We start from the raw sequence: 26243 nt of genomic DNA, 5'->3' as shown, positions 1-26243 counted from the left end.
GACCGCGTCGTGTCTGGAACGCTGTAACAGGATCTCCAGAGAGGAGCACAAAATGGGTGCTTTGTGTCCAAGATTTGTCCAGACAAACTCCGATAAGGAAACCCAACAAGGGCGAGCCAAAGGAGCAGCCTCTGTGACTTGAGCAAATAACCTTTAATCTAGGTCATGCAGCCAGATAGCGTCCACGGCAGAGATAGCCTAACTGCCAGCGGTGATGTTAGTGCTGATGGGAGCAATAAAGAAAAGGTTAACGTGGCCCTTCCTATGACGGCTCATAAAAGTTTTGTTTTTAATGTAAATACAATTTTTTCGTCCGCCATTAGGCTAAATGGGAAGCTGACCTAATTATTAATGAGTTCTCCATTTGGTCAAAGTTGGGGTCGATTCCTCATATGGTCATGCATAAAGTGTTTTTGGGAAGGATGCAGCTGGTGGCATTTTTAAGAACCTCCTACACATTATTTTCAGAAAGGCCCAAACCTTAAACAAGTACTGTTTGGTTAGTTCTGCACGTTGTGGCAATGGACTGATTGCAGCGGTGGCCCCGCTGAGACCAATTCTCTTGGCAGTCATAACAAGACCCGTACACGTCTCCCCTCATAACTGCGGCCAGCCCCTGGGGCTGTGTCAGTCTCCTTCTGCCCACATCTCCGTGCACGTCCCAAAACGATCTACAGGGGAGGAGGTGGGGGGGCAGAACTGGTTCTGCTACACGGACCATATGTGTCGGCAGACCACAAAACGCTGAAGCCATTACTTGGCCCACTCTTGAAATTGAAAGCAGGAGCCAGTAACAGCAGCAGCAGCAGCAGCAGCAAGAGCTAGTTTTGGCTGAGTGTATGGGGGCAGTGTTGGGAAAGCCCAGTCAGATGGTAGTGCTCATGCTGACTTGTTGACGGCAGCAGGCTGCAGACGGCTAATGTCTTGTTGTCATAGTGCCAGCTCCTCCCTCTCATGACTTCTCAGTGATGACGCTTGTCTGCTTCTCTCTGTTTCAAATTTGCTAATGCGTCTACATGTGTGTATGGTTATTGAATCCCTGAAATGGGCTAATAGAGATCTGCTAACAGTGCCTTTTGGATGCTGTAACAGTTCAACAGCAAACTTTTATAGGGAAAAAAATAAATATAACAGAATATACGCGCAAGTGGGGTTGCCATGTTTAGCCGGACTGGTTCCAGTATTTTCCCGCAGTCATTCCAGCTAGAAATGGAAGCTTACCGTGTACAAGATCGCATTACACGCGCTGAAAAAGAGTATTTAAGCAACTCAGCGAGCAGCTCTTATATTAATGATGAAAAATTCGCTCAACAGCTGCCAAGTAATTCTGCTCTTGCACTTGGCATTTAAAAAAAAAGAAAGAACAATATCTTCTCAGCATTAGTTAGCGTCCCCCCTTTTTCTTAAATGTTCATGCTGCTGTGTACCGCACGTATCTAATGCATTAGTTCAGGGTATTGTTTTACTACCGCATACATTATGCATTGTAATTGTTGGTAATTTATGTACAAGACAGGATGATTTGTGGGAAATTTGCTTTTTTGAAATTTCTCATGTGAAAGATGCTGCGCTTGAGGCAGCTGGTTGATTTTATTAGTGATTTATTGCTCGCAGTTAGGTTTGTGCTTGAACATTAACAGGCTTTTTATTCACTGCGCTGTCTTTGCATCTGCATGCATGTTTGTCCTCCATTCTTGACTTAATTCCCATCAGCTGAGTTATGGTTCACTTACTCAACTGGGCCTCGTCCGGTGCCACTTGGTTTTAGGTATCATCTCGAGGCACCATGTCGGGGACGTAACACTGACGGACAAAATAACAGCCTTCTCCTCCCCCACTGGTGCCTTTTTAGAGGTGGCACCCAGTTCTGTTGTGTGTGGCGTTTTGTAATGCATTTATTTATTTCTTTATTTGCTCAAACGGCGGGTGTTCGCAGGATAAGGGCTCACGCAGAAGACTTATCTTCAAGCGCGCGTCTGTCATCTGCCGCCGCAGACAGAGTGTTCTTTCATTCGCTCGAGTGAATGAGGGTTCACAGAGATTTAAGGGCCAGCATTGTTTGTGCTCTGCGATGCTTAATCACTTTTGATTGGACACCATATTAAAACTTGGGCTCTAGAAGGGAGAGAGGCTCTTCGTCTAGAACAAGTACCCGTGCTCCACAAGGAAAAAAAAAAAAAAAAGGAGGAGCGCCGCCGCCTCGCTGGGTGGATGACGAGGACAAAGACACGCTGACAGAGTAAAGCCAAGAGATGGATGAGATGAAGATAGATGAGAGCGAAGGTCTTAAGCAAAGTGAAAGTTAACACTAAGTTAACAGTGCTACTTGCATAAGGCTTGCTGATTTTGTTCATCGAAAAATGCACGTGTTCAGCATTTGCAGCAGTTTTCAGCAATGAGTGTTTTGTTTTGCAACAGTAGCATTACAGGTTCTGCAGCTTTGCTTCCAGCGCCTTATCTTTGCTTGAGCTCAGCGAGTAAAGATGTCGACTTATTCCTAAAGTGCTTCACTTTCCCACACAGCCCCTGCACTCCATTTCACTGCGGCACTGATTACACGTAGTGTTTACATATTCCATAGAGCGCTGTGACAGAGATAAACCTCTCCTGATGCTTATCCCCTGGCCACAATGTGGAAACCACTAAGATATAATGTAAACCAAAAGTCGCAGCTGCCCTTTCATGTCTCAAGTGCCAGTTCTGCGTGCTGAGCTAGACTTTTGAGAGCTTGGCTTTAAGTGGCATTGGTTAAATTGAAGTTAAAACCATCATACTTTTTTTTCTCCTTCTTTTTCTTCTTCTCCATGGAAAGCTGCTTTCATAAGTGCATTTTCAGTCTTTTCACGTGGTATCGCTCAGAAATAGAAGTATGGAGGTGTTTCAACTTAGAAGGTATTGCATTAAACATTTTAAACGTTTAGCCAGCTCCTTTTGCTTTATAATCAGATGTGGAAAGTTTGAGCCGCTCTTTCTGGTAAAGAACAGTGTTTGACATGCATCGTTTAGAGATTTGGGAGTGAATATTTGTGGCTAGGGATATGCATTTGATATGAAATGTGATTAATGATGCACACATCAGCGCAAGAGGGGAGTGTTCGCCATAAAGTAGGTTGTGGGATTATACAGAGGGCTGCACTCAGAGGACGTCTTGCCATTAATTGGCCTGTCTCTCCTGTGGCTCCAAGTATTGCTGTCGCTCTCCTCAGCAGACTGCAGTTTGTACACGTTATCACTCTTGAGGTCCTTCGCAGTAAATGTGTCACAGGGAAATTGTGCTGGCCTAAAAATACCCTCGCATCGTCTCGCATATGGAATTCTGAGTGTCTTGGGCTCGGGGCTCTCAGGACCAGGCGCCGTATTAGTCCGTATAGTCAGCGATGAAACCGCTGCTGGAATAATCAGCGCATTAAAGGATCTTTCCATCTTCTTGAATTCAAGAAGCTTTGCATTCAAAGATTCCATTTAAACATTCATTCATAGTTGACATAAACGTGCCTCATATCCTTTACAGTTGGACTCCTGAGTGTAGGGCTCGCCTCACCACCCTCTCACAGTCAGACACTAAGGGTAGACTTTAGAGAAGATGCTATGCCACAGTTGCCTGTGCTAACTAAGAGAAATGATGTTGCAGTCTTCTTTAATGATAGTGCTCTGTCAAGTCGAGCCGGTTTGTTATGTACCTCAGATCTTCTTTACATGAACACCTCCATAGTCAAATAACTCTACAGTGAGTCTTACATAGCGATCGTCGCTTGAACTTAAATGTGTAAAGGTGCTTTTTCTCTTCACAGCTTTGACAGAGTTGTGTACTCTTTGCTTTGCACTGGCTCTAAGTTGTCCTCATAAATCTAATACTAATCCACCAAGTGCGAGCTCATCCCTCTTAATTTGTTTGCCCGCTTTACATCCATGGAGATGTTCTCCAGTGACATCTAAGCCATCACGTTGACAACCCCTAGTGGCGTCTAATACTCTGACTGATTCTCTTCTATAGCTGCTTTGATGCTCCCTTTTATTATGTTGGATGGGGCTATTTTTTCCCCTCCTCCTCTTGTTTATAAAAGAGGCCCTGATAAGGCCTTCAGTGCACAAAGCTGAACTTGCAGTCTGCTGCTTGGCCACTTGGGCAAAGCTGAGGCCTACTTTAATCAAGACATGAGAATGACCCACTTCATCTTATGCTAATTTGTTTTTTTTTTGTTTTTGTGGGGAAAATTAGCTCAGATTGACTGTGAAGAAATGTTTTTGGTTTGTTTAATAAGCTTATATCAAAGTAATAAATGTGCATTGAAGTGGGCTATGTAGACTTAATTCCTCTGTGTCTTTCTGCCGTTATATACCAGGAACCCTGTTTCCCTAACTCTGTCACTGCATTGAGTATCTTTGCTTCGCTATTTGTGTGAAAGCAGGCCTAAGCTGTTGTAAAGCATAGAAGTGGCCCTTTTACAAGGTGCTAATGGACTGCTAATTCTTGAGGAAAGGCAAAGTGACCGATTCATTAATCCCAGTGTTTACTACCTGTTGCCCTTTGACCTCTGTCAGTCATGGTGAAGTCAAATACAAGTTGTTGTTGTTCCAGCTTAAGCACCATGTTTGTCTTTACTGACATGTTGAGTCAAATCTCCAAATGTTTGTCATCACATATCTGCATCAAAAGGGAAACTGGCACTGTGTTATAACATCTCAAATAATCTGAATGACTGACCTTAAACTTTTCTGTGAAAGTGTCAGAGAAGTTTTGTTTTTTTAGGCTGGACAAGCATGTTAAATTGGAGCCATGCCATGCAGATAAAAGATTGGATTTTGAGTGACATCACCAGCTTCTTAAAGAAAATAAACAGATCTCCTCCCTTTATAACCGGAAAGGTTGTGTGCTCAAAATCCAAAAAGCTAAAATATAAGCCCAGAATAAGGCTGTAAAATACACTTAAAAGCAATGGCAACGATATGCTACATAAGCTAACTAATGCTGATCTCAGAATCAAAACAATCTCTGCTGTTGTTTTGCTGCTCTCCTATGCTCTCTGTTGCACTGTGTTTGTTTTGGAGTCGAGCAGACACATGGTGAAACAGAGCAGAGGAGCGCAGCAGAGACATAGGCTAGGCAAATGCTAATAAATGAATTGTTTGATAAACATAACGTAATATGTTTGGATCACTTTTTTGGGTCATTTTTCTTTCACTTTCACTCTTGTCTTTTTATAAACATTGGGATTGGCAACTTTAACCTCCTAAGACCCGAACTCTTTCATGGCATGCATTTTTAATTTTTCTTTGCTATTTGGGTTGATTGGGACCTAAAGAATGTAAAAACAAAGAATTACCAGATTTTTTTTTTTTTTTACCTAATTTATTGTTTTTGAGAAAAATGAGATCCAAATATGAGGACATTTGTTTCAAATTTTGATAGAACGGTGGCAGTATAATGTCCTCGTAAGTGGATATCAGGCCCTTGTAGAGAAAAATTAAGTATTTTGGTCTAGACGTCCCAAAATGTGATGTCCACATATGTGGATGCCAGGTCCTAGGAGGCACTGACATGAGTGCGTGGCCAAACCTGCTACCAAAACACTGAATGGAGAGGCTCAGATGACAACACAAAGAAAGTGACTACATTCTCTCCTAAGCATGCCATTACTCCTCTAAATCTCTGCAAAGGAAAGACTGGTTATGTCTATATTAATGTTTGACTTGTAGGACCTTTGTGATTTTTTCTCTTCCAATATATTATGTGGCATTATTATGTGATATCACGTCAGACTATAACCTTAGTTGAGGATGAGTGTTAATGAGTCAGTGCCTTTCACACAGTAAAAGTTAATATTTACCAAGATAGTTGTATTTGTTCCACCTCTATCAGACTTGGATTAAAGTGTGCAAGCCTTGTGAATGTATTCCTTGAAAATGTTTCATGGCCTAACTGTCCATGTAAGGCAGCTTTTGTAGTCTCCCTTCTTTCCAGCAATCATCCTCAGATGTATTTACTCAGCCTTGTTGTCTTTATGATTTCCTCTGGTGAAATGTTCGTAAATAGCGGTGGATAAAACGAGCGGTGATTTAGTGACCTCGTCACAATGCGCCCCGCTCCAACGGCCGCTTCCTACCTTTGTGTGGTCGAGGGCTCAGGGGTGCGGCAGCGGATACATGGCCCGAATCCCGGCAGGCTCCGAGGAGGGAAGGAAACCTGGTGTCAAAGGCGATCGCATGCCGCTTCTGTTATCCGAGCAACAGACACTAGCGGTTTGACTCTGCCACAGGTTGAATGCCCGGCTGAGATACTGTTGAATGGATGTATGATACGTTTGGCAACGCGTTTTTAGATATAACAAGTTTTTTGCGTTAATTGGAAACTTAAAATACGGCATTTCTCCAAAATGAAAGCAGCAATAGCAACAAGAGAGCAGAGTCCAGTGAAAAGCGTGTTGCATGTGGACTGCTACTGCATGATTTCTTTCTCCTGCTCCTCTCCGTACAGGCCTCTCCTGTAACCTTGAGAGAAGCCTGCGCAGGCCCCAAGTTCAACGAGTGCATGAGGCATATTTTCGCTGAGCGTGCTTGGACCGCCCCACTAAACCCCTCGACCCCCCATCCCCACCCACCCCTCCCTCCTCACCATACATACAGCTTTTTTTTTCCTCCCCTCCTCCTAAAGAGGACTCCCTGTAGGCCTTGCCTTTCACAGCGGCTGCAAAGGAAATACATTATGTGTAAAAAGAATTCCATATGGTGTCATATGATCTGTGTAATTCTCCCTGAAATGATAAAAAAAAAGTCACCTTGCACTCACAATTGTGTCCCTTGTGAAAAGTTCTGTAGCTTCTATACTGCCCTAAAACCTTCAGTCAACTTTTCTCAACCAGTCACAAACAAGTTTTTTAACAATTAATATATATTATACAACAATTGATGGTGACAAACAAGAGGAACTGGTAACAGTGATGTATTATTCAATAACAAAGTACCTGCTGGAAAGCAGCAGCTTAACCTGCTCAGCGGGGAGTTACTTGGGACCTGTTCAGTTTGATTTAATAACAAAAACAAAACAAGAAAAGGGCACTGCTTCCTTCTTCCTTGATAAACACCTGCAAATCAGTTGCAGCCAGCTTTCTGGAGGTGTGGCTGAAATCAGCTGTTATAGTTTACAGTGAGCCTGGCTGTGTTGGCTGAAGGGGGAGAGTCTGTGGCAGTCCTACGGGTAGGCTGTTCCAGGTAAGCCTTGCCAAGTTCAAGTGGCTTGGACCAAGCCCCACACCACAAATGGGAAGTGTTTCTGCAGGGCTGCCAACCTTGCTCGAGCTGCGACTGCAACAAGTCTGTTGTGCCGTCAGTGTCAGCAAAGAGATAGTGTTTTCTACATGTACATACACATTCAAGCAGGCCCTCAGGAGGAAAAAAAAAAAAAAAACTTTGGCAAGGTCGAGTGTATATATGTAGATGCTTGCCAGGAGGAGGATTACAGAGTCTGCTCCAATGGTGGCCCTTTGATATTCCTTCCAGTTCCCATGATGCAACTGTAGCTAGTGTCAGGAGATAATTTTTTTATGACCTTTAAAGAGATTCCACAGCAAATTAGGTCCAATTACAGTTTGGAATAACTGAAATTCTTAAATAATTGTAGGCATAATATGGCATTAGTTTCTGTTTGTAAGTTTTACCTTTTTAATTAGAATAAAATGATGAATTTGCAAGTTGATGATTCACCATGTGCATTCGGTCTGACTAATTGTTAAAAAAAAGGATGGATGAAAGGCAAAATGAGGACACTGAGGAGTTTGTAGGACTCCAGACAGTGAAAACACCTTGAGGAAAACTTTCTGTGAATATAAAAACCACCTCATCAGCAATTATGAGGTAAAATGGGAAATGCTTGTGAGTGTGTGCACACTTTAGCCTGTTTTGTGTGTGTGAGTGCAGTTGTGTGCAGTTGTGATGAATGATAGAGTTAAGTCAAATGCAAACACGATCACGTTTCCAGAACTTGCTGCTCTGAAAAATGACTCTCCCAGAAACATAAAACATAAAGAAAACAGCCACGCTTGCCTTCCTAAGCTGAACTATAGGGCACTAAAGACACTACCTCTTATCTGCACCTGCAGAATTTACCCCAACCCTGATTGCCCTCTCACCCACCCCCGATCTCAGTTAGTGAACTTTTGGCATCTCAGATAAAGTGGGAAAGAAAAAAAAAACATGCTTGCATGAGTGGAAAGCAAGGGTTGCAGGAGCTGGCTGCAAGGCGAGTGTAAAGGCCCCTGTGGAGTGGCCCTGAGTGGACAAATGCTAGCAGGCTGAGGAAGTGGAGGAAGGAGTGCTGGGAGGCTTGTACGGGGTGGTGGGAGGCGGGTGAGTTACAAAGAAAAGCGGCAAAAGGGGAATTCCTGTTCCTGAACTGAAAAGTGATGGAAAATGTGACTGCTAGATCTTGCTCATGCCGCTCCATGTCAAAACAGCCGAGTGCTGCCGTCATCTGTGCAAATATTTCAAGAGATTATGGTTTGGGAGCCTCGTGGGAAAGGCTGAAGCAAAGAGGAAGGCCAGACTTAACTGAAAGCCTTTCCTTCTTAACTCTATCACAGCAAGAATATAATCACAAAACCACAATATATACGATACCTGCAAACAAACAGAAACCTGCCAGGTGAGGCCCGATGACATTGTTCCGTGTATGATCCTAACAATTTGGCAGCAGCCCATTTTAAAACAAAGGTCCTTTACATTTCCCTTCTACATAGCAAGACTGGGAAAAGCCTCACAATGCCTGGGGACACGGCATGCTTGTGTGCAGGCTACACACAATTGTTTCAGACAGTACGCTCAGCATAACCACAGTTTACTATGTAAATATGATTTGTAATGTTTCAGTGCTCACTGTGATGATAATCTATTCCCGAAACCCTACAACGCTGCTGATGTAACATTCTCTAATCATGTGACCAAACACTGTGGCCACCTCTGTGGATGTCATGCCTCGCTGTAGCATTGTTTATGACTTTCAAAAACAGAATCTGAAATTAATTTAGCGCCTCTCCTCTTCCCACTGTAAGCTGGCGCTGCACAGCCAAACCACATGTTGTTATTGCTGCAGTGGCAGAGGGGGCTGCCTCAGCAGGCCTCAGTCACAGAGAACAGATTTGCTGTCTGTTTTTTTTCCTCGACTAAATGTGTAAGAGAGTTCTGCCTTGCTTACTCATTTCAGTCTGTCTGGCTGTGAATATCTTGCTTAGCGTGCACTTAAGAGCGATTTATAAATCGCGCACTTGTGGTGCAGCAAAGGGAGTACTCTGTTAAACCCGAAAGATCAGATTTGCATTTTGATCTCCTGTAAGACCAAGATGTTTAATCACGATTATGTGGCGCTTTGTTGTGGTAGCGGATGGGCTGTTGAAAGCACTGAGCCTCTGAATGTTTGTGTTTAAACCCTGCATCGGGGACCTGCAACCACAAAAGATGTTTTGCACCTTGACTGCTGTTAGCCGGATATCTCCAGACAGTCGGAGGGTCCACGAGGAGGTGAGGAGCTCCACTGACTCTGGATCACTGCCAAAGCGTTGACCTTGTGGCGGGCAAGGAGCTGTCACTCCCTTTTGAGTTACGTGAGAATCTGTTTTATGACGCTGTTTAATTTAAACCACTGCTCTGCATCTGACCGTGGCTCACCGAGTAAGAATTTAAGCGGTGCAGCGTTTCCACAAGAATCACTTTTCTTTGCAAGAGTAGTGGTTTTGTGAAATCACTCCTATAATTTCCCTCACTCCCCCTAATAGCTTCATTCAATGGTCTTGTGCCAGTGGAGACACCGAAACCCCATTCCCCCAACTCACCCTCTTGCCCCCGAGCCTTGATCCCCACGGCTGCTTTGATTCGGACCAGCTCTGATGGGGCTGAGGGGTGGGGGCTCTGAAAGCACCGTCCTCCAGGCTCATTAAAAGGAAAGGAGGGGTTTTACTGGCAATGCAGCATGCAGCCGGTTTTTAAACCACCAACAAACTCCTCAGTTCCCCTGCTGCAACTGAGCACTCTTTGGAGTGTTGAGAGTTAAAACATCTTTCTGTCATTATTGCACTATTTGGAGTGAGACATTCAAGAAAGGTGAAAGCATTATTAAGCTTCAGGTTCTTAAAGAGAACTTAGCCCATGTGGTGTTTAAGTGAAATCTAAGTATCTAAAAGTTGGATGGAGAGGACAAATGTAAACCATGATTCAGAGTTTGATTGGTGCCAAAGGCACTGAGCCCTCTACCCATGATCCATGTCTGAGTAATAGATCAAGAGACATGATGATGCAGCAGCACAGTAGCTGGGATAGTAAAGAAGAAAGCCCCATTTGCACCTGCCGCTTCATTCCCTACTGGAGTTGTAATGGCAAAAATAAACTGGCTCGACATCTGTTGGCAATGTCAGTAGTCTGTTTTTATGCTTGTAATGACACATTAAACTCTGTGGTTGTTCCCCCCCCCCCACCTCCTTCTCCACCCTATGTCCCGTTCCAAGGGAGCAGTGCCAGCAAAATCGTCTGAATGAGTGCACGCTTTGTTTTCCTTGTCTGTTTTGGGCCAAGATCTGGTCTTAGATGTGGTGGCATTCTATGATCGGATAATTCCTTCCACGTCCCCACTTTAAGGTGTGTGTGGGCGTGTGTGTTTGTGTGTGTTTTACTGCCGCTTGCTTGGCAGACCTCAGGGAGTGCAAACAGTGGCAATGGGTGGCAGGGATCCTCGGTGGCCTCTCATCCAGCTGGAGGAGAGCCATTTTGCCCTGTGAGGGAGCACCCAGTCACCCTGACGCAGCCCGCGGCCCTCGCCAGTGGGAAGTCCTCTTGGCTGAGGCCTGACGTCGTCGTAAGCGCTGACAATCACCGACACATCACTGGCAGAGGCAGAAACGGGCGCAGAGAGTTGCCCAGGCCTGAGTGAAAATTTGTAACCCAAAGGAAAAATTCTTTCACATGAATCACTTTTGATTTCAAAGTGCTCTTACAGATTGGCACATTGATTTTTATTTGAATTACCAGTCAAATAAAGCAGTATTTTGCATGTGTGTTTGCTTCAGGGATAAGGCCTTCAGGGTTTGGTGGTTGGTGCAAGATAAAGATGTAGGTAGCATTGCTTTTCCTAACTGTATTGCCTTATCAGTGCAGACCAGAGCAACATCAATTACATTAATAAAACAACATGTTGTGCATGGATCAGTCTAACTGAGCCAGCTACAAGTTAGAAATCTGGCAGCGTTTTTCCAAAGTTTTCTTTTATACATTTTTTAAAATAAACCGTAAAAGTGTGATACTTTTTAACTGTGTGTGTGTGTGTGTGTGTGTGTGTGTGTGTGTGTGTGTGTGTGTCGAAGTTGAAAGGAAGTAAAATGGAGTTAAACCTCGTTAGTAGCACAACCAAGCTGTCCCTGAACTATGATCTGTTGGCCAACTTGTCTCTCTTGGGAGAGTGGGGAAATTCCCAGACTCCTAAACACCCCCGCCATCTCTCATTCCCTCTGTCCCTCCTCCCTTCGGACCAGTCGAGACGTGCAGGTTTGAACCCTCTATGTGTTTCTGGCCTCCAATGCCCATTGCCACTCAAGCAGCAGGGGTCCGGTGCATTTGTCTCATAATTATCCGACTGGATAGGGGGGTTCTAAAGATGAAAGAGACGAATCACAGAGCTCCTCTGTCAAAGGTCTGTCTGCCTGGCTGGGGGGTTTTGGATCTATCTCCCTTGTCCTCTCTCTCTTTCGTGGCATCCACCGCCCGCCCCACCGCCACCTCTACTCCATCACACACACACACAGAGTCTTACTTTTCCTCAAGAGCTGCCTCCACAGAGCATATTCACCAACAGTGAACGCTCGTGCACAGCCCCCCCTTCTACCAGCCACCCCGCTGATTCATTCACAACTACAAAACTGCAGAAATACCCCCCACCCTCACATCCTGAAAGACTTCAGACTTTCTCCTCTCTTTTTTTTCCTCACCCCCTCACAAGCTCCACCCACCAACCATCAGCTAGCCGCCTACCTCACCCATTTGCCCCCCCCTTACTCCTCCTCCTCTCCCTCATCCGCCTCCCCTTTTTCTCCTCTGCACCCTCCCTGCAACCACTTTCTCCTTCTTCTCCTCTTAACTACTGGCTAGGAGTTAATGGACTGTTTTGGCTAGTCTCCAGACGGTGAGTGTCACCTCATTAGCCTATAGCGGCTCGCTCCCAGACTGCTCCTTGTGTGTGTATGTGTGTAGGAGGAGGACTACAACGACGGAATGTCATTGGTCTGGCCCCCCCCAAACGTCCCACCACACACCCCTCTTACCCTCTTCCTCTCCCCTTCCCACCACTACAATGAATGAGAAAACACGCATGCATAATTAAATCTATAGTCTCGTCCTCACTCCACCCTCCCTCCCCTCCTTCCTCCACAGACGTGCATTTAAGGGAAAAAAAAAAGCTCCTGCTTGGAAGTTTGCCACCGTGGAAAAATAGCAGTGTCTTCGAACCAGAGAGATGTGGCCAACCTTGCACCCTTGTATGGGCCCATTCTTCTTCTTTTTTTATACCCCCGGCTCGCCGAATGGCAGGGTGGCAACAGCGGGCGAATGTAAATGCCACCCGGTCCTGCCAGTCAATTACACCGCAACAAAGCTAATTGTTTGTTTGGTGCATAGCAAAAAAGATGCAGCGTTGGCCATTGATTGGCCCTTTGTCTCACACACAGATGCAGCGCTCTCTTTTTCTCACAGTCTGGACCTGATGGTCGTTTAAGTTGTGGATGATGACGAGACCACACTTTTGGAAAATCAGCTAATCCACGTTTAAACAATTTTTGGTCCAACATCTGATGATTGCTTTCATTATCGGGGAATCTGTTAATTATTTTCCGACTAGCAGATTATTTAGTTTACATAATCAGATATTAGTCCGAAACACTGATTAGAATCTGCGGGAGCTCAAACTTAAGCCTTCACATTGTTTGTTTTGACTTATCAACAGTCACCCGTTCAAAATGTTCAATTTACAAAGATTTGAGGGGCGAGAAAAGTTGCATATCTTCACATTTTAGAAGCTGATACCAAAAAAAAAGAAAAAATTGTTGCTTGAGAAATGATTTTTTTTAAAAAGGTTGAGGATTGATTTAAGTGGTTTCAGCACAACCGGCTTTCATAAATACATTTGCGCATACTTCTGTAAGACAGTGTCAGGGTTGATGGAGGAGGTGAAAAGTTTTGGCTGCAAACTATTTTTTTTTTTAAGCGTCAGGAACAGAGAAAAAGCAGATTTTCGTGAAAGGAAAAGAAAAAGGAATGTCGTGTAAAAAGTGAAAGGAAAGTCCAATTTGTAGGAAAGGGTGAACTGGAAGAGAGCGAAAGGAGGTGGAAACATTAAGTGGGGCACAGTGTGCTGACTGGAGACCAGCCTGCTCATTTTTCATTGGACAGATGAGCCACTGTGCCGCATCGCTGTGTAACGTAGTTCGTCTGCAGCCCGGTTTGCCGATTGCGTCGTTCGCACGGCACACATCGGCTTCCTGCAGGATGTGGCATGCGTGCCCCTATTTGTACACACGCGTATGTCATAGCGTGTGGATGACTGTAAATGCATGCGATTTGTGCGTCCACACAGAGGTGGGTAAACTTTATTTCGCAGCTCAAAAGGTGGGGAAGTTGAATTTTAGATGGATTAACCCTCATCTGCATCCTTAGTTGTATAGCTGTGTATCCTTTTGAGCTTGCCAGGTTCTTCCTTCTCCTCTCCTGGGCCGGTGTGGCTAATGATCCGTCAGGCCATTCAGTCCCTTGTTCAAGGCCCACTCGCCACTGAATACGCTCCCTCCCCGTCCACACTGTTTGGTGACCTCAATGAGGAGCCTGTTGTCCTCCCGGCTCAGTTAAAATGCTCTCCTCTTTTCACTGCCGTGAGAGTTTACGGAGGAGAAGGCACAGAGACTCGGCCAAGAGAAAGAGGGCCCGCTCTTCACCGGCATTAGTATGCAACGATTAGAAACAAACACACACACTGATGATCCGCGCACGCATGGGCATACACACTGAGGCAGCAGCGGCCGTGAGCGTGCGCTCCATTGAGAGACGGGCACAGAGAGATACAAATGAGCTGGGTCACACACAAAATCAGCCGTGCGCACACACACACTGTATGGCTTCTCATTGTTCTTGTCTGGGCTGGGATCCCACTTGATTCCATAAGTCTCAAAACCCTGACAGACCTACTGTGTGCATATGTGTGTGTGTGTGTGTGTGTGTGTGTGTGTGTGTGTGTGTGTGTGTGTGTGTATGTGTCTCCTGGTCTATTGAACAAGTCTGGGGTGTCTGTCTTAGAGAAAAGAAGGCAACATGTCATTGTTCTCACAGACGTTTCAACTTTGCCCCTCTCACTTTCTCTGAGCTTTTTTTTTCACTCATTTGACTGAGTATATCTGTGTGTGTGTGTGTGTCTGTGTGTGTGCGTGTCTGTGTGCAACTCATCCTACTGTACCTGCATTCCCCGTCAGTGGCAGTCATTTGATAGGGTAGCTATCCGGATTACCAGGTGCTCCTTTAAGCCAATAAGAAATACTTGGCTTGTTCCAATTATGAGATAATCATTACAGTGTCACACAGTGTATAGCCGCCACTGCTGCAACACAGTCAGTTTGTCAGAGGAATACAATGGTATCTATATCAGTCTGTGCAGAGGTATCACTGATAATAAAACCAACCATGTGGTATAGAAGAGGCCGTAAGAGCCATTTCCTTTAGACTTTACCACATCCTGCTACGTGCAAAGTGTTGAAGTTCAGTCCTACCAAGTATATGTAAAGGAAGCTTTTCCTCGCTCCTCGTCACAGCTCACCCTCCTTATGAGACAACGCCGTCCCAAGATGGCGTTCCATTTGGCACAGCGTTCGTCTTCCCTTCACCCTCGGCATCAATATCACTCTCCTTTCGGCCAGGTCAGGTGCCAGCCCTATGCAGAATGCCATGCGTGAGTCCTAATGAGGAAAGGGGGGGTGAGATGCCAGAATTTGGTGTGTGTGTGTGTGTAAAGGGAGGGGTCGTCGGTGGGAGGCATCGCCAGTTGGCAGGCTGGCACACAAAGGCTGGCACGATAAGATCCTCCCTCTTCTGCGGGCAGATTTTCTCGCCCATATCTTTTGTTTGGCTTGTTTGGGTTGCGGCTCATCCTGATAAAGGCCACTTTGTTTAGACAACAAAGCGTGAGGGAGGGAGAGAAGGGAAAGATAGAGAGACAAAGAGAGAGAATGAGAGAGAAGGGTTGGGTGGGTTGGAGTGGGGGGTGATGGGGGGCATTAGAAAAGGCGGCAACGGGAGTGTGTGGGGGGGGCACCGGCACAGATGGAAACATTAAAAGAAAAAGAGAGAAAAGTGTTAAAAGAAGGCGACGCGAGAAGGGGAAAAAAAAAGAGCGCGCACTTCGTACTGGATAAGACATTATGGTTGCAGATACACGCTGAACAGTAGATATGCACACAGAGGCGGGTATGAAAAGATACAATAGAGGAGGGATACTGTTGCAGGCACAGGGACAGCGATAGACAGATAGCGAGGAGAAGAAAAAGATTTGGAGAAGGGAGCAGGTTCTGCTGGAAGCCAGCCCGAGTAGTGTGAGGTCATCGACAAAAGCTGTGAATGATAGAAACCAGGAGCAGAGGAGGACACGGGACAAAGTACACACACACACACACATTACATACCAGCACATGTACAGTCATTTATGCACGCCGTCAAGACTTGTGTGACCCCTGTGCTGGACATACACAGACACACAAGATACATATTTGGACTGTGCATTTCCAAGGAAGGACAAAGTGGAGGCTCCCTCACCGGAAGAGGAAAGAAAAGCAGGAGGACACTGAGCAGAAAGTCTGCTCGGCCACATCAAATATTTACTCAGGAGCAGCTGTATTGTCGAAACATTACGCATCGGAGCCGCTCCGTAATTAGGTCGATATTTTCTGCCCCTCTCCCTCTTTCTGTTTCCCTACTTCTCTGGGAGTCCACCCCTCTGCACCTCTCCTCCGCACACTCCCCTCCCCTCGCCTCCCCAGGCTGCTGAAATGCGTCTTGGCTCGGGACCCATGCCTCTGGCAGCCAGAGTGCTATACATGTGCACAGAACCCCGCTCGGCATAAAATGGCTGCCAGACAGGCTTCTCCTCCTGAAATGTCGACAGCGGTATGCATCTGCAGGGCGTGCGTGTTGCGCGTGCGCGCTGTTTTTTTGTGGAGGATATCTGTACGTGTCTGCAAGTGTTTGCGGGCTAGAAACGTGCACCGCAGTAATCCAAAAAAAAAGAAAGAAAGAAAGAGAGAAAGAAAAGGGGAAAAAAAAAAGCAACTTTCCCAAACTATGTGGCTAATTTAACCCACACTGTGTGCGTATGTGCATGTGTGTTCTGCAATTTAGTGGGAACAGAATGGGTATCATGCCAAAAATGAAGAGGGTGGGTTAGGGAGAGTGTGTATGTGTGTGTTTTAGTGATTCTAAAATCCAGGCGAGCAACACACTTGGGCGTGGAGAAACCTCACAAGCACTGCGAAACTTTCTTGCCGAGCCAGATTTCTGTTGCCATTACCCCTAATTGCCCTAATCGTTACAGTGGTATGATAAGTATCCCACCGGACGAGAAGGTGTAAGAACTCGTGGACACATCCAAAATACCCACAAGCCCTTTCTCCTGCTTTTTTCTTCCCCCTGTTTCTTTTTTTTTTGCTGAGTAACAGCAGATAATCTGATTCATACGTGGTACTGTGTTTTTTTCGCTTCCTTCATGAACCGTTTTGTTTATTTAAACAAGTGGCAGGGACGGAGGGTGCCAAGAAATGTTGTTTTTGGAAAAGGGCCGCGTGTGTATATGTGCGCGCGCGTGTGTTTATGTGTGCGAGAGAGAGGCCGCGTGTGTGCGGTGTCTGGCCCCGCGATCGAGCCCTGCCAAACTCCCAGGGCAAAGCCGAGCCTCCTCGACCGCAACTGTTTATTTACAGGTTACACTACTGTTTATTTGAAGACTATCGGATTGGCTGGGCTTCTGCAAAGGACACCTTTTAGATACAGATACCGGGCCTCAGGCTCGTGCTTCACCACATGTTTACTTTGTGCAATCTTTTTTTTTCTTTTTTCAGAATAGCCTTAAAAAGAACGCTCTTTTATATGAAATTTCATTTGATATTTTGGAGTTCAGCACGGTTATTTTGTTTGCATAATTTCAAACGAGCGCTTTATTCAAAAGCCTGTTGAATCACAAGCTAAGACTATTCAATCCTACCTATTTAGTCATTTAAATAGATGTGATAGAAAGTTGATTTAGTGAGGTCGCACTAAAGAAATAAAAAATGCATGCAGAAAACACCACGGGGCATGAAAAGCCCAGAACGAGAGATAAAACGAGCACATCCGCAGACTCCCAAATGTGCGAGCGTCTTATTAAATATTTTAATCAAACTGAAAAAATAGAGGGAGCGTGAAGCTGCCCTTCTTGGGTCAAAGATAAAATGTAATGCAATAGGGGAGGTGTTTCCAGCTCTGGTGCAGACCTGGCAGATGTGCCATATGCTTGTATCCCACCTTGAGTCATCCAGGTGGTCTCTCCTGGTGCTACAGTGGGGCCTCATGCTGGAAGATGCTGCCTGGGATCTCTAATTGCCACGACCATCTGCTCTTTTTGTCATGGTTGCCTGTTCAGCCCTCGAAGAAGTAGAAAAAAAATAAAGGAAAAAGGAAAACAAACAAAAAAACGCACAACTCTGATCCGATCTAAGCGAACTGTAGCAGCTCTCCCACCTCCCCGCTCCTTTTTCCCCTCCCCGCGCTACCTTTTCAGCATTTACCTCCTCCCTACTCTCTTGTGCTCTTTTCTCGCCCCCTGCCTGTTTCTCTCCCTCTCAGCAGTTCTCGGGGAGCCAGCGCAGAGTTGGCAGTCGTAACTAGACTGATGGATGACTCGGAAAGTGGCAATTGGGATGGAGTGGGGGGGTGGGCGGTTGGAGATATCAGGGAGACAAGGCCACTGAGTGTCGTGCGATAACTTTATGGACATGTGCTAACTTCATGTAAAAGTTTGTGTGAGTGTGTGTTTGTAGGAGGAACTCTCTGTGTGTTGGTGCAAGGCAAAGAAAGCTATTTGGCTGATGTCTGAAATTGATTTGAACACGTTCAATGTGCAAGTTGCGATGTAATGCAGATTTTAGTATTGACCAAATCTACTCTAGTAATTTAAATAGCTGATTACTCATTTAAATAATTTAGTAAGGAGCGGTATCATTTGTTTTCTGGCTTCCCAGCTTGTCAAGTTTAGTTTTTTTCTGTTTTATTTCCACTTCAAATTAAGTCTTTTTTACTGCTGATCAGCCCAACAAACAAAAAGATCCATAGTTCGATCCTGAGAGGAGACAATATCCCTTTTTTGGGGGGGTTATGCATCAGAAAGGGCATCCGGTGTAAAAATCTGCCAAATCAAATAATGCGGAGCTGCCCGCTGTGGCGACCCTTTGTGAATAAGGGAGCAACCGAAAGTAGCTCTTTAGGAGAAAGCTCTAACAGCTGAACAGTTCAACGATGAAAGCACAAGTCGCGCTCAAGTTTTCACATGTTTTGGAAGTGTAACAGATCTGTACCGTTGGCCTTTAACTTGTATGTTACGCATACATTTTTTAAAAGTTAAACATTCTGATAAAAGGGGATTTTTTTTCCCCCTTTGCTTAATGTATGGTCCTGTTCCCTCCCTGCTTTGTCATTGTTGAGCTTCGGCCAAGAACATTCTGTTTTTGCAGTCCTGTTTAATAGTCAAATTTAGGAGTGGGGGAACGAGAGAGAGAGAGAAAGAGAGAGAGAGGGGGAGAACGACATAGGGAGAGAACAAGAAAAGAATAAATCTTTCAACTTATTTTTTTCCCTTCTCTTCCACCAGCCTCTCTTTTCCTTCTCTCCGTTGCCTCTGTAACGCAGCTCATGAGAGCTGCGGCAGGAAAAGGGGTGTTGTTCCAAGGCGAGGGTATCTGAGTTCACCGTCTCTGGCTTCTTGGGTCTCATGTTAAATGTGTAGATGGTAATCTCTCTGCTGCTTCTTATTGCACCCTGTCTGTCCCAGGGCATGTATGGGCTTGGACTGGTTTGAACTATTATTGGGGTCCCATTAGGAGCCCCCTGCTAGGCATGGCTTGGTCTTAATATACTTTAGCGTGCGACAGAAACACCATAACTATCTGCACAGGTTATAAATCCAGTTTATACCGATTTTGACTGTTATGCTGCACGACTTATAAGGAAACAAAAAAAGTACCTTTGATCAATCACTGGTCGATGACGAACTCATGAGGAATGATGCGTTACCCTCCCAGTTAGGCTGGTAGGTAAAACACATCAGCGCGCGTGGGCTCATACCACAGCCCTGCGCACCCTAACCGGTGGAAAGAATTCCACTCATGTTTCCTTGTGTTTCCCCACCCCTCCTATCCTCTCTCCACATTTTTTGTTCTGTGCTTGTACCTTGCGCAGCAGGACCAAACACATTTTGTATGCCCCTCACCCCTTCCTCCCAACACGCCCTCAGCCTCTTTGAAAAATTACCCAGAGGTCTGCGGGTAAAAACATTTAGGTTTATAGGTTAGTCCGTGTCAGACGCAGAGCTTTTGCTTCAGTTTACTCTCCCATTAATGATAATCCTGTTCAAACAAAAATGACTTGTTCAATGTGCAGTGGGTGCACTTTCCTCGAGAAACAGATAAGGAAAAAGGGAAAAAAAAACCTTCACGCGCTCGGGCAGCAAACGACTTCTTGCTCCCACAAAGGTGTTACATGTTACAATAAGAAAAAACAAAAATAAAGTCGGTTTGTATAGTTACGTAATTTTCAAGTTGCACGATTTGACCTCTCATGTTTCTTTGCTGGAAATAATCAGCGCTGACAAGAAAATATTTCACTTTCAGCGAGACGTTGCTGCCTTCTTTTTGAGCTAATCCCCGGCCCTTCTTTCTGTGTGTTTGCAGACTCTCAGCAGTCAGGAAGTCCAAGTAACAATGAGCCAGGCAAGAACCCTCTTCCAGGTATGTACAGTGCCAGTCATCCTCCCTCCTGTCATCAGTCCATTGTTTTCTTTGCAGCTTTCCAACTGTACAGCAGCTTATCTACACTGTAACCTACCGAGTTTAAACAGTGTGCTAACCTCTGTGACTGGAAGGGAAAATACCTAAGTATACAAGCTGTGTTTAAGCAAACCCAAGGTGTATACCAGATGGTCTGCTGTGAAATCATCAGCACAAACCAGATTTAGCTAAACAGACAGTTGGTAAATGTTAAAAAAAAAAGAAGTAAAATTCAAGTCAGTATCACTTTCTAAAATTCCCTGGCTAAAGCCGAAGTTTTAAACTTTATGTAGGCTGAGGAAAGAATAACATTTGAGTTCATCACCCCAGTCGGAGCTTCTGTGTTTTCAAAAAAATCCTAAAAGATCTGGAGTGAAAATGTTACAGCATATTGCGCCTTTGGCTGGTAGTTGAGTGCGTCAAGGTGAGCCAGCAGAGCTGAGCTGTAGAGAATATTCTTTGACAGTGCCGTTGTTCCCCTGGACTGACCTGCACTGTGTCGTCACAGTGCTGGAATGAAAATAGTTTGAGAAGTATAATTAGTTTTCTACCTCAAGAGCAGGTTCTGCTGATACCGGTGCCAAGAAAAACATGCTAGCGAGCCAATGACTCAGGCCTGGGAGGCCTTCGGCAGTGGCACAGTTCCTCGCAAAAGCCATTGGCTCACTTGAGGCATTAAGCTTAGTAGGTGCCAATCGAGATGCCCATCTATCTTTCTGGCACAGCCCGAGTGCCTTTGGCTTTAAATCAAAGCAGAGCCAGCTTCATTTGGGTGTCAGTAACTTCTCTGAGTATTTTACATGACTGACAGCATCTGATTAGTGCTGATGAGTTCTGGGCAGGGCATACACACTATAGTGTAAACCAGGGGAGAAAATACACACACACATTAGGGGTACTTTATTTAGTCTGAAAATAGTTTTCTAAAAAACAGAAGAAGAAAAAAATCTGGCTGTGCTTAAATAACCGTGTTCTACCTCATTCAGAGCAGCTTCATTTAAAAAAGAAAACTCAAGCGGTCTAAGGTTCTGCAAATAATCGTTTTTATGATTATTCTTTTCTGCAGCTATTTCATGCTGTTATATAGTAACAGTGTCAATATTTACAGTGGTGAAGTTCTACCTTTGTATTGATCAAACGGGCAGGACCTGCTGTTCAGCACGGACTCGTCTTCAGTTCTCACAGCAGCAGCAGCCTGCGTGTCCTCCGCCTCTCACACACACACACACACACACACACACACACACACACACACCTGTCCTGTCACTCTTTGCTGCGCTGCACAGGAATGGTTTTGTCCTCGGCATTCGTTTAAACATGTCAGGCCAGAAACAAAGCGAGTCACTCTTTTTTCTGACTGAGTTCTCAGCACTTGTGCTTAAAATACTAGATGGAAAAAATAACAACAATAATAATTGGCGCTTTCAGGAAATAGACAGTGTCCAATGCACTTTCCTTTTCCATTTTTCCATTTTTTAAAAACTGCCCGTTCCTAAATCCATAATCCATAAATTATACCCATAATTTAATGTATAATACATTCTTTATAATCTTATGATATCTTCCAAATTTAAAATGTTTTTAAATGACAGTTTGTTTTGTTTGAACAGTCTCCTGACTGAAAGAAGATCAATTTGCATGCAAACACAACTTGAAAGGGGGAAAAAATCATAATAAAAAAGAAGAAATAAAATAGGTTCTTTAGCTCCATCCATGTCTAATGAAATGATTTAATAGCCATAATAAATCTCGTGTTATTGTTCATTTTACAAGCAAATAATTACACGAGTAAGTCACAGCTTCATTAATCATTGCTTATTATATTTCAGTGTATTTGGAAGACAGTTTCATCAAATCAGGAGTCTTCAGTGTTGCAGAACTAGTGCGAGTGTCCAGAAGTAAGTATAGAGCTGTTATATTGCTTTTAATGTGTGTGTCTTTCTCTTATCACTGATCAGACGTGTGGTTATGTTAAACACGGGTGGAGCCAAGCTGGGGCTTTAGAGGTATGTTGACAGTGTAACAGGTTTAACAAAGTTAATATCAAGGTCAAAAAGCTGACACTCTGTCGGTCTATTCACAGGCAACTGGGGTCTAATTAGTGAATAGAACTGAAGGTACGACGATTGAAAAGACTCGTGTGGGTGTGCACACTCTGTGTGTTTATGCGTTTTCATATGAAGAGAAAAAACTGATTTAAAAAAGACAAAACAAAACAAATAAAAGTGCCTTAACCCTCAACAGCCACTTAAAATTCTGTTTTCCTCATAATCTCTGTATTTACCGAAACCCACCACACAGCTGTAGTGTGGATAATCCAGTTTGGCTGGTCTGCTTTTGCGAGAAAAAGAGCACTTGAGTGCACAGCTGTCTGTATGAGCCTGCAATCATCTGTATAGACATGTCTGCCCCGCGCAGAGCCGTTAACCGTCGTCCCTCCAGGACTCCTCTGATAACTGAGGGCACGTCAAGGCACCGTTTACCTGTGTTGCCTCTGAGTTGTAACTGTAGCGAATGTGCCTGCGGTGCACAAAGACCCCAGTCACCCTCAACAACGAGCGTTTTAAAGAAACATACCTCCATGTGTTGTCTGTATGTTGCGCCGTGTTCCAGCTAGTTTTAATCAGCTGGTTAGTGTGGTGTGGAATAAGCAGGGATACTTACATAAATTAGGAAATATTTATTGTTGACTCATTGAGATCACTTGTGAATCAAATATGTCACTTCCAGCTTCTCAAATGAATTTATTTGGGTTTTAAATATGTCAGCATGGACTCACATTTTACATGCCAAAAATAAGTAGCAGAAAATAATTGGATATAGTTTAAGTACGTCTTTATATTTAGAAAAAATCTCTCTGCAATGCTAACAACAAATGCTGATTACATCTGAATTTTTTTGTAGTTTATGTAGTGCATAGCACGTCTCTGATGGAAGAGCGTGAGCCACTTTGTCTCAGCTGTCTCGTTCATTGTGCTGTGAAAGACAGGACCTACTTGTTTCCATGCTCGCACACTGAATATCCTTTTGAAAGACTCTGTGTTTTTGTTTAGTGTTTAATGTGCCCCCTGACCAGATGGCCTCTGAGCTGCCATGTTTGCTCTCATGTGACTGAGCCTGGTTTCACTAAAGCCGACTGAAGTCGCGCTGGAATTTTAAAAAGGTCGACGGACGCACAGGAATTGTCACTCACTCAGCCAGTCGCTCCCTGGGAAGATATCTAAGCAGCCGCTCGTCCGTCATCGCGCTTCTCTCCCAACTCTCCAGGCCCGTTGAGACATTCTTTGAAGTCCATGAAAGGGGGGCTGCGGAGTTCAAGGCTGACTTGCAGTCCTGCATTTCGCCGAGGACGCTCATTAATGCAACAGGAGCCTCGACTGCAAGTGTAACAATATTTTGTCAACAGAAAATGTGGGCATGCACGGGCAACTGTTGAGCGAATTTACTCAAAGTAAATCCTCTCCTGCAGCTGATTCAGAATCATTGTTTATTTAATGTTTTTGTTTGGGGGTTTTTTGTTGTTTTTTTCCGCCCAGATTATTAAATGAGATGACTGGCAGGGTGGCCAACAAATATTGTGCTGAGCCAAGAGGAGAGAGCCATAAAGAGAAACCAGCACACAGAGGAATCGTCGGGAATGTTCAAAGCTATGAATGAGAAAATTTTAAAAAACAGACAAAATAAAAACAATGGTCTCGTCTTCAGCCTCCGCGGGCCGGGTGCATTCCTCCACAGACAGCTCGGTATGGGTAGCAGCGGGTAGGGGCCTTTGCCAGGGCTACAGCGGGCTGCCAGGGTGGAGGCTGGCGGAGGGATCGTGCCAGTGGTGAACCTCAGACCACAACAGACGGCGCCACACACTCCATCCTCTCATCCACTCCAAACCAACCAACCGCTCGAGCTGCAGGCTGCCTTGCGGGCCACACACTGAAGAGAGATAAAGTGAGAGGCAGAGGAAAAAGAGAGCGGGAGAGAGAGAGAGAAGCTGGGTGGTGAACCTCTTTTGTTCTGTAAACACAGGCCTGGCCCCCACTGAAACAATATCCCTCACCTTGACCGCAGTGAGAAAAACAACACCTTTTCCACTGTAAATCATTATGTGAGGAAACTGCCAAGTTTTACGCCCGATGATAAAGAAGTGAAGGAAATGCTGGCGATTGTGAACGTTTGCCACGAGTTTCTTTAGAAGCAATCCGAAGGCGTCGTTTGAACTTTCACAAGAGGCATTTAAGGCAAAAGGAAAAACATTTCATTCTTTAATTTGTTGTAAAGCCAAAAAAAATATCCAGCCAAATAAAAATAACTCGCCTGTTCTAACGAAATGTTGCCGCTGTCTTGAGCATGTTCTTCTCTGCAGTCGCTTTGGCAGACACGCTTGTTAGTCAATGATCAGCTGAGGTATCTGTGATGGTCACACAGTTAAACCTGTGAACAGAGTGCGCTTAATTTGATGCACAAGGCCGATAAAAGCCGATGAAGCCATTGTGCATCTAATTGTGCGAAAGGTGGTCCTCAGTCTGACGGTACTGACATTGATTTCCTTTTCTCTGTGTCCTTTGCAGTGCCCATTACCCACGGTGCAACGGTAAACTTCTCCATGGCGGACATGCCCAGCCAACCCTACTATCATGACCTGAACTCCAGCGTGGGGCTGCATCGCCCCCTGTCCTCCCCTCCTGGCAGGTCAGTGGAAGTTACAGCAACAGATAGAGTTTCAGGATAAGAGCTATTTGGAGATAAAAGTGTTGCTGCAGCATCAGAGTGACTTTGCTTTCTTATCTGATCATTTTAAACACAAAAATGTCTTATTAAATTTAAGGGAAGTGCACTGACTTCTTCCAAGATATTGTTTTGTATATATTTTTGCCAAAATGAACCACAAATGAAACAAAGATGATGACAAATGTGCCTACCGCATTATACTGCATTTGTTTAGTCAGTATAAAGCTGCATCCCTCTGCTTTCCATCTTTATGCTAAGCTAAGCTAAACATCTCCAGCTTAGCTTTAGAGTTAGCACACTAACAGGAGAGTGACATCAGTCTTCCCATCTAACTGTTGGCAACAGAGCAAACAAGGGTGTTTCCCAAAATATTGGACTCTTCCTTTTAACTAAGCTTGTACATAATGCCAGTTAATCTTTGCCAAACATCTTCTCCAACTGCCCGTAAATCAGTATCGACACCATCTTGCGTTCTTGAAAGTTGCGGTCCCCCACACTACTGTCTGCATTAAACCGTAAACTTCTCCATGTGTGCAGCAAAAGGCCCAAAACCGTCAACATGGAGGAGAACATGGACACCAGCCCGACGGGACCCGACTTCTACTCGTCCCCCAGCCCGCCAAACAGTCAGGCAAACTGGCGCGACAGAGACGGAGGTGAGTCTTTTCCAGTATCGTTCTCCTTCTTATTTACATGGTTGTACAAACATACAGAGTGCACGGCCCACGGTTGCACAACAGCATGTGGAGATAATTTGCAGAGGGATGAGAAGATCTTCTGTCCTGGCATGCAAATAGATCTGATCAAAGTGAACACCTAGCATTGTTTTGCAACAGCAGCTGAACTCTCTTAAACTCTCAGCCTTGTCATAACCTACTGTACATCAATGCTGCTCACCTCTCTGAAAATACATACCATGGCAGATACAGCCTCGGGCATCAACAGTCATTATAAATATGTAGATGCATTTGGAGTTGCTGGTTGAATACAAATCTTTGTTCTCTCGCACCTGTCGCTTGTGCAAAGGAAGTAGCGTAGAGTGTCGGCTCAACAGCTTTGAAGTGAATGATTATCTATATGTAACAGTTCACTGGAATTTCCTTCTAAGATTGTGTTTACGCAGCGCTTTCTTTTTCATAAACCTCATCCGGTTTAGATCTGCAGTGAGTTTTGAATAAAAAAGCCAATCAGTGGACTTTTGATGATCGAGTTTAATGCACAGAAGGGAAAGAACTCGTAATAAGCAAATGCATGGGGCTCACATTATAAGGAAGTAGATAAAGATGTGTGTTTCCGTCCGAGAGAGTGCGATCTTCACAGGGCCGCTTGCATGTCTTATTTCGCCGTCTCCCGGTGCAGAGCAGAATTAAGGCCTCGCTGTCCCACGTTTCCAGATCATTCTCACTCTCTGCTGACTTCCTTCAACACTTCGATGCCCACGCT

General features: G+C 44.8%; 1 protein-coding gene across 6 annotated transcripts in view; it reads left to right on the top strand.

Annotated features, from left to right (window-relative positions):
* The window catches only part of LOC116317870 (nuclear factor 1 B-type), a 65228-nt gene that overhangs the window by 18786 nt on the left and 20199 nt on the right, over positions 1–26243 (top strand). For all 6 annotated transcript variants that reach the window (XM_031736777.2, XM_031736778.2, XM_039609448.1 and 3 more), the window contains exons 3-6: positions 19983–20039; positions 21908–21976; positions 24641–24761; positions 25338–25456. In XM_031736777.2, coding sequence (XP_031592637.1) covers positions 19983–20039; positions 21908–21976; positions 24641–24761; positions 25338–25456 — 366 coding nt within the window. The remainder of the gene's footprint in view (positions 1–19982; positions 20040–21907; positions 21977–24640; positions 24762–25337; positions 25457–26243) is intronic.

The sequence above is a fragment of the Oreochromis aureus genome, linkage group 3 (genome assembly GCF_013358895.1).
Source record: "Oreochromis aureus strain Israel breed Guangdong linkage group 3, ZZ_aureus, whole genome shotgun sequence".
NCBI classification, from domain to species: domain Eukaryota; kingdom Metazoa; phylum Chordata; class Actinopteri; order Cichliformes; family Cichlidae; genus Oreochromis; species Oreochromis aureus.
The sequence above is the reverse complement of the archived record's forward strand: the minus strand, read 5'-3'. Positions and strand labels throughout refer to the sequence as shown.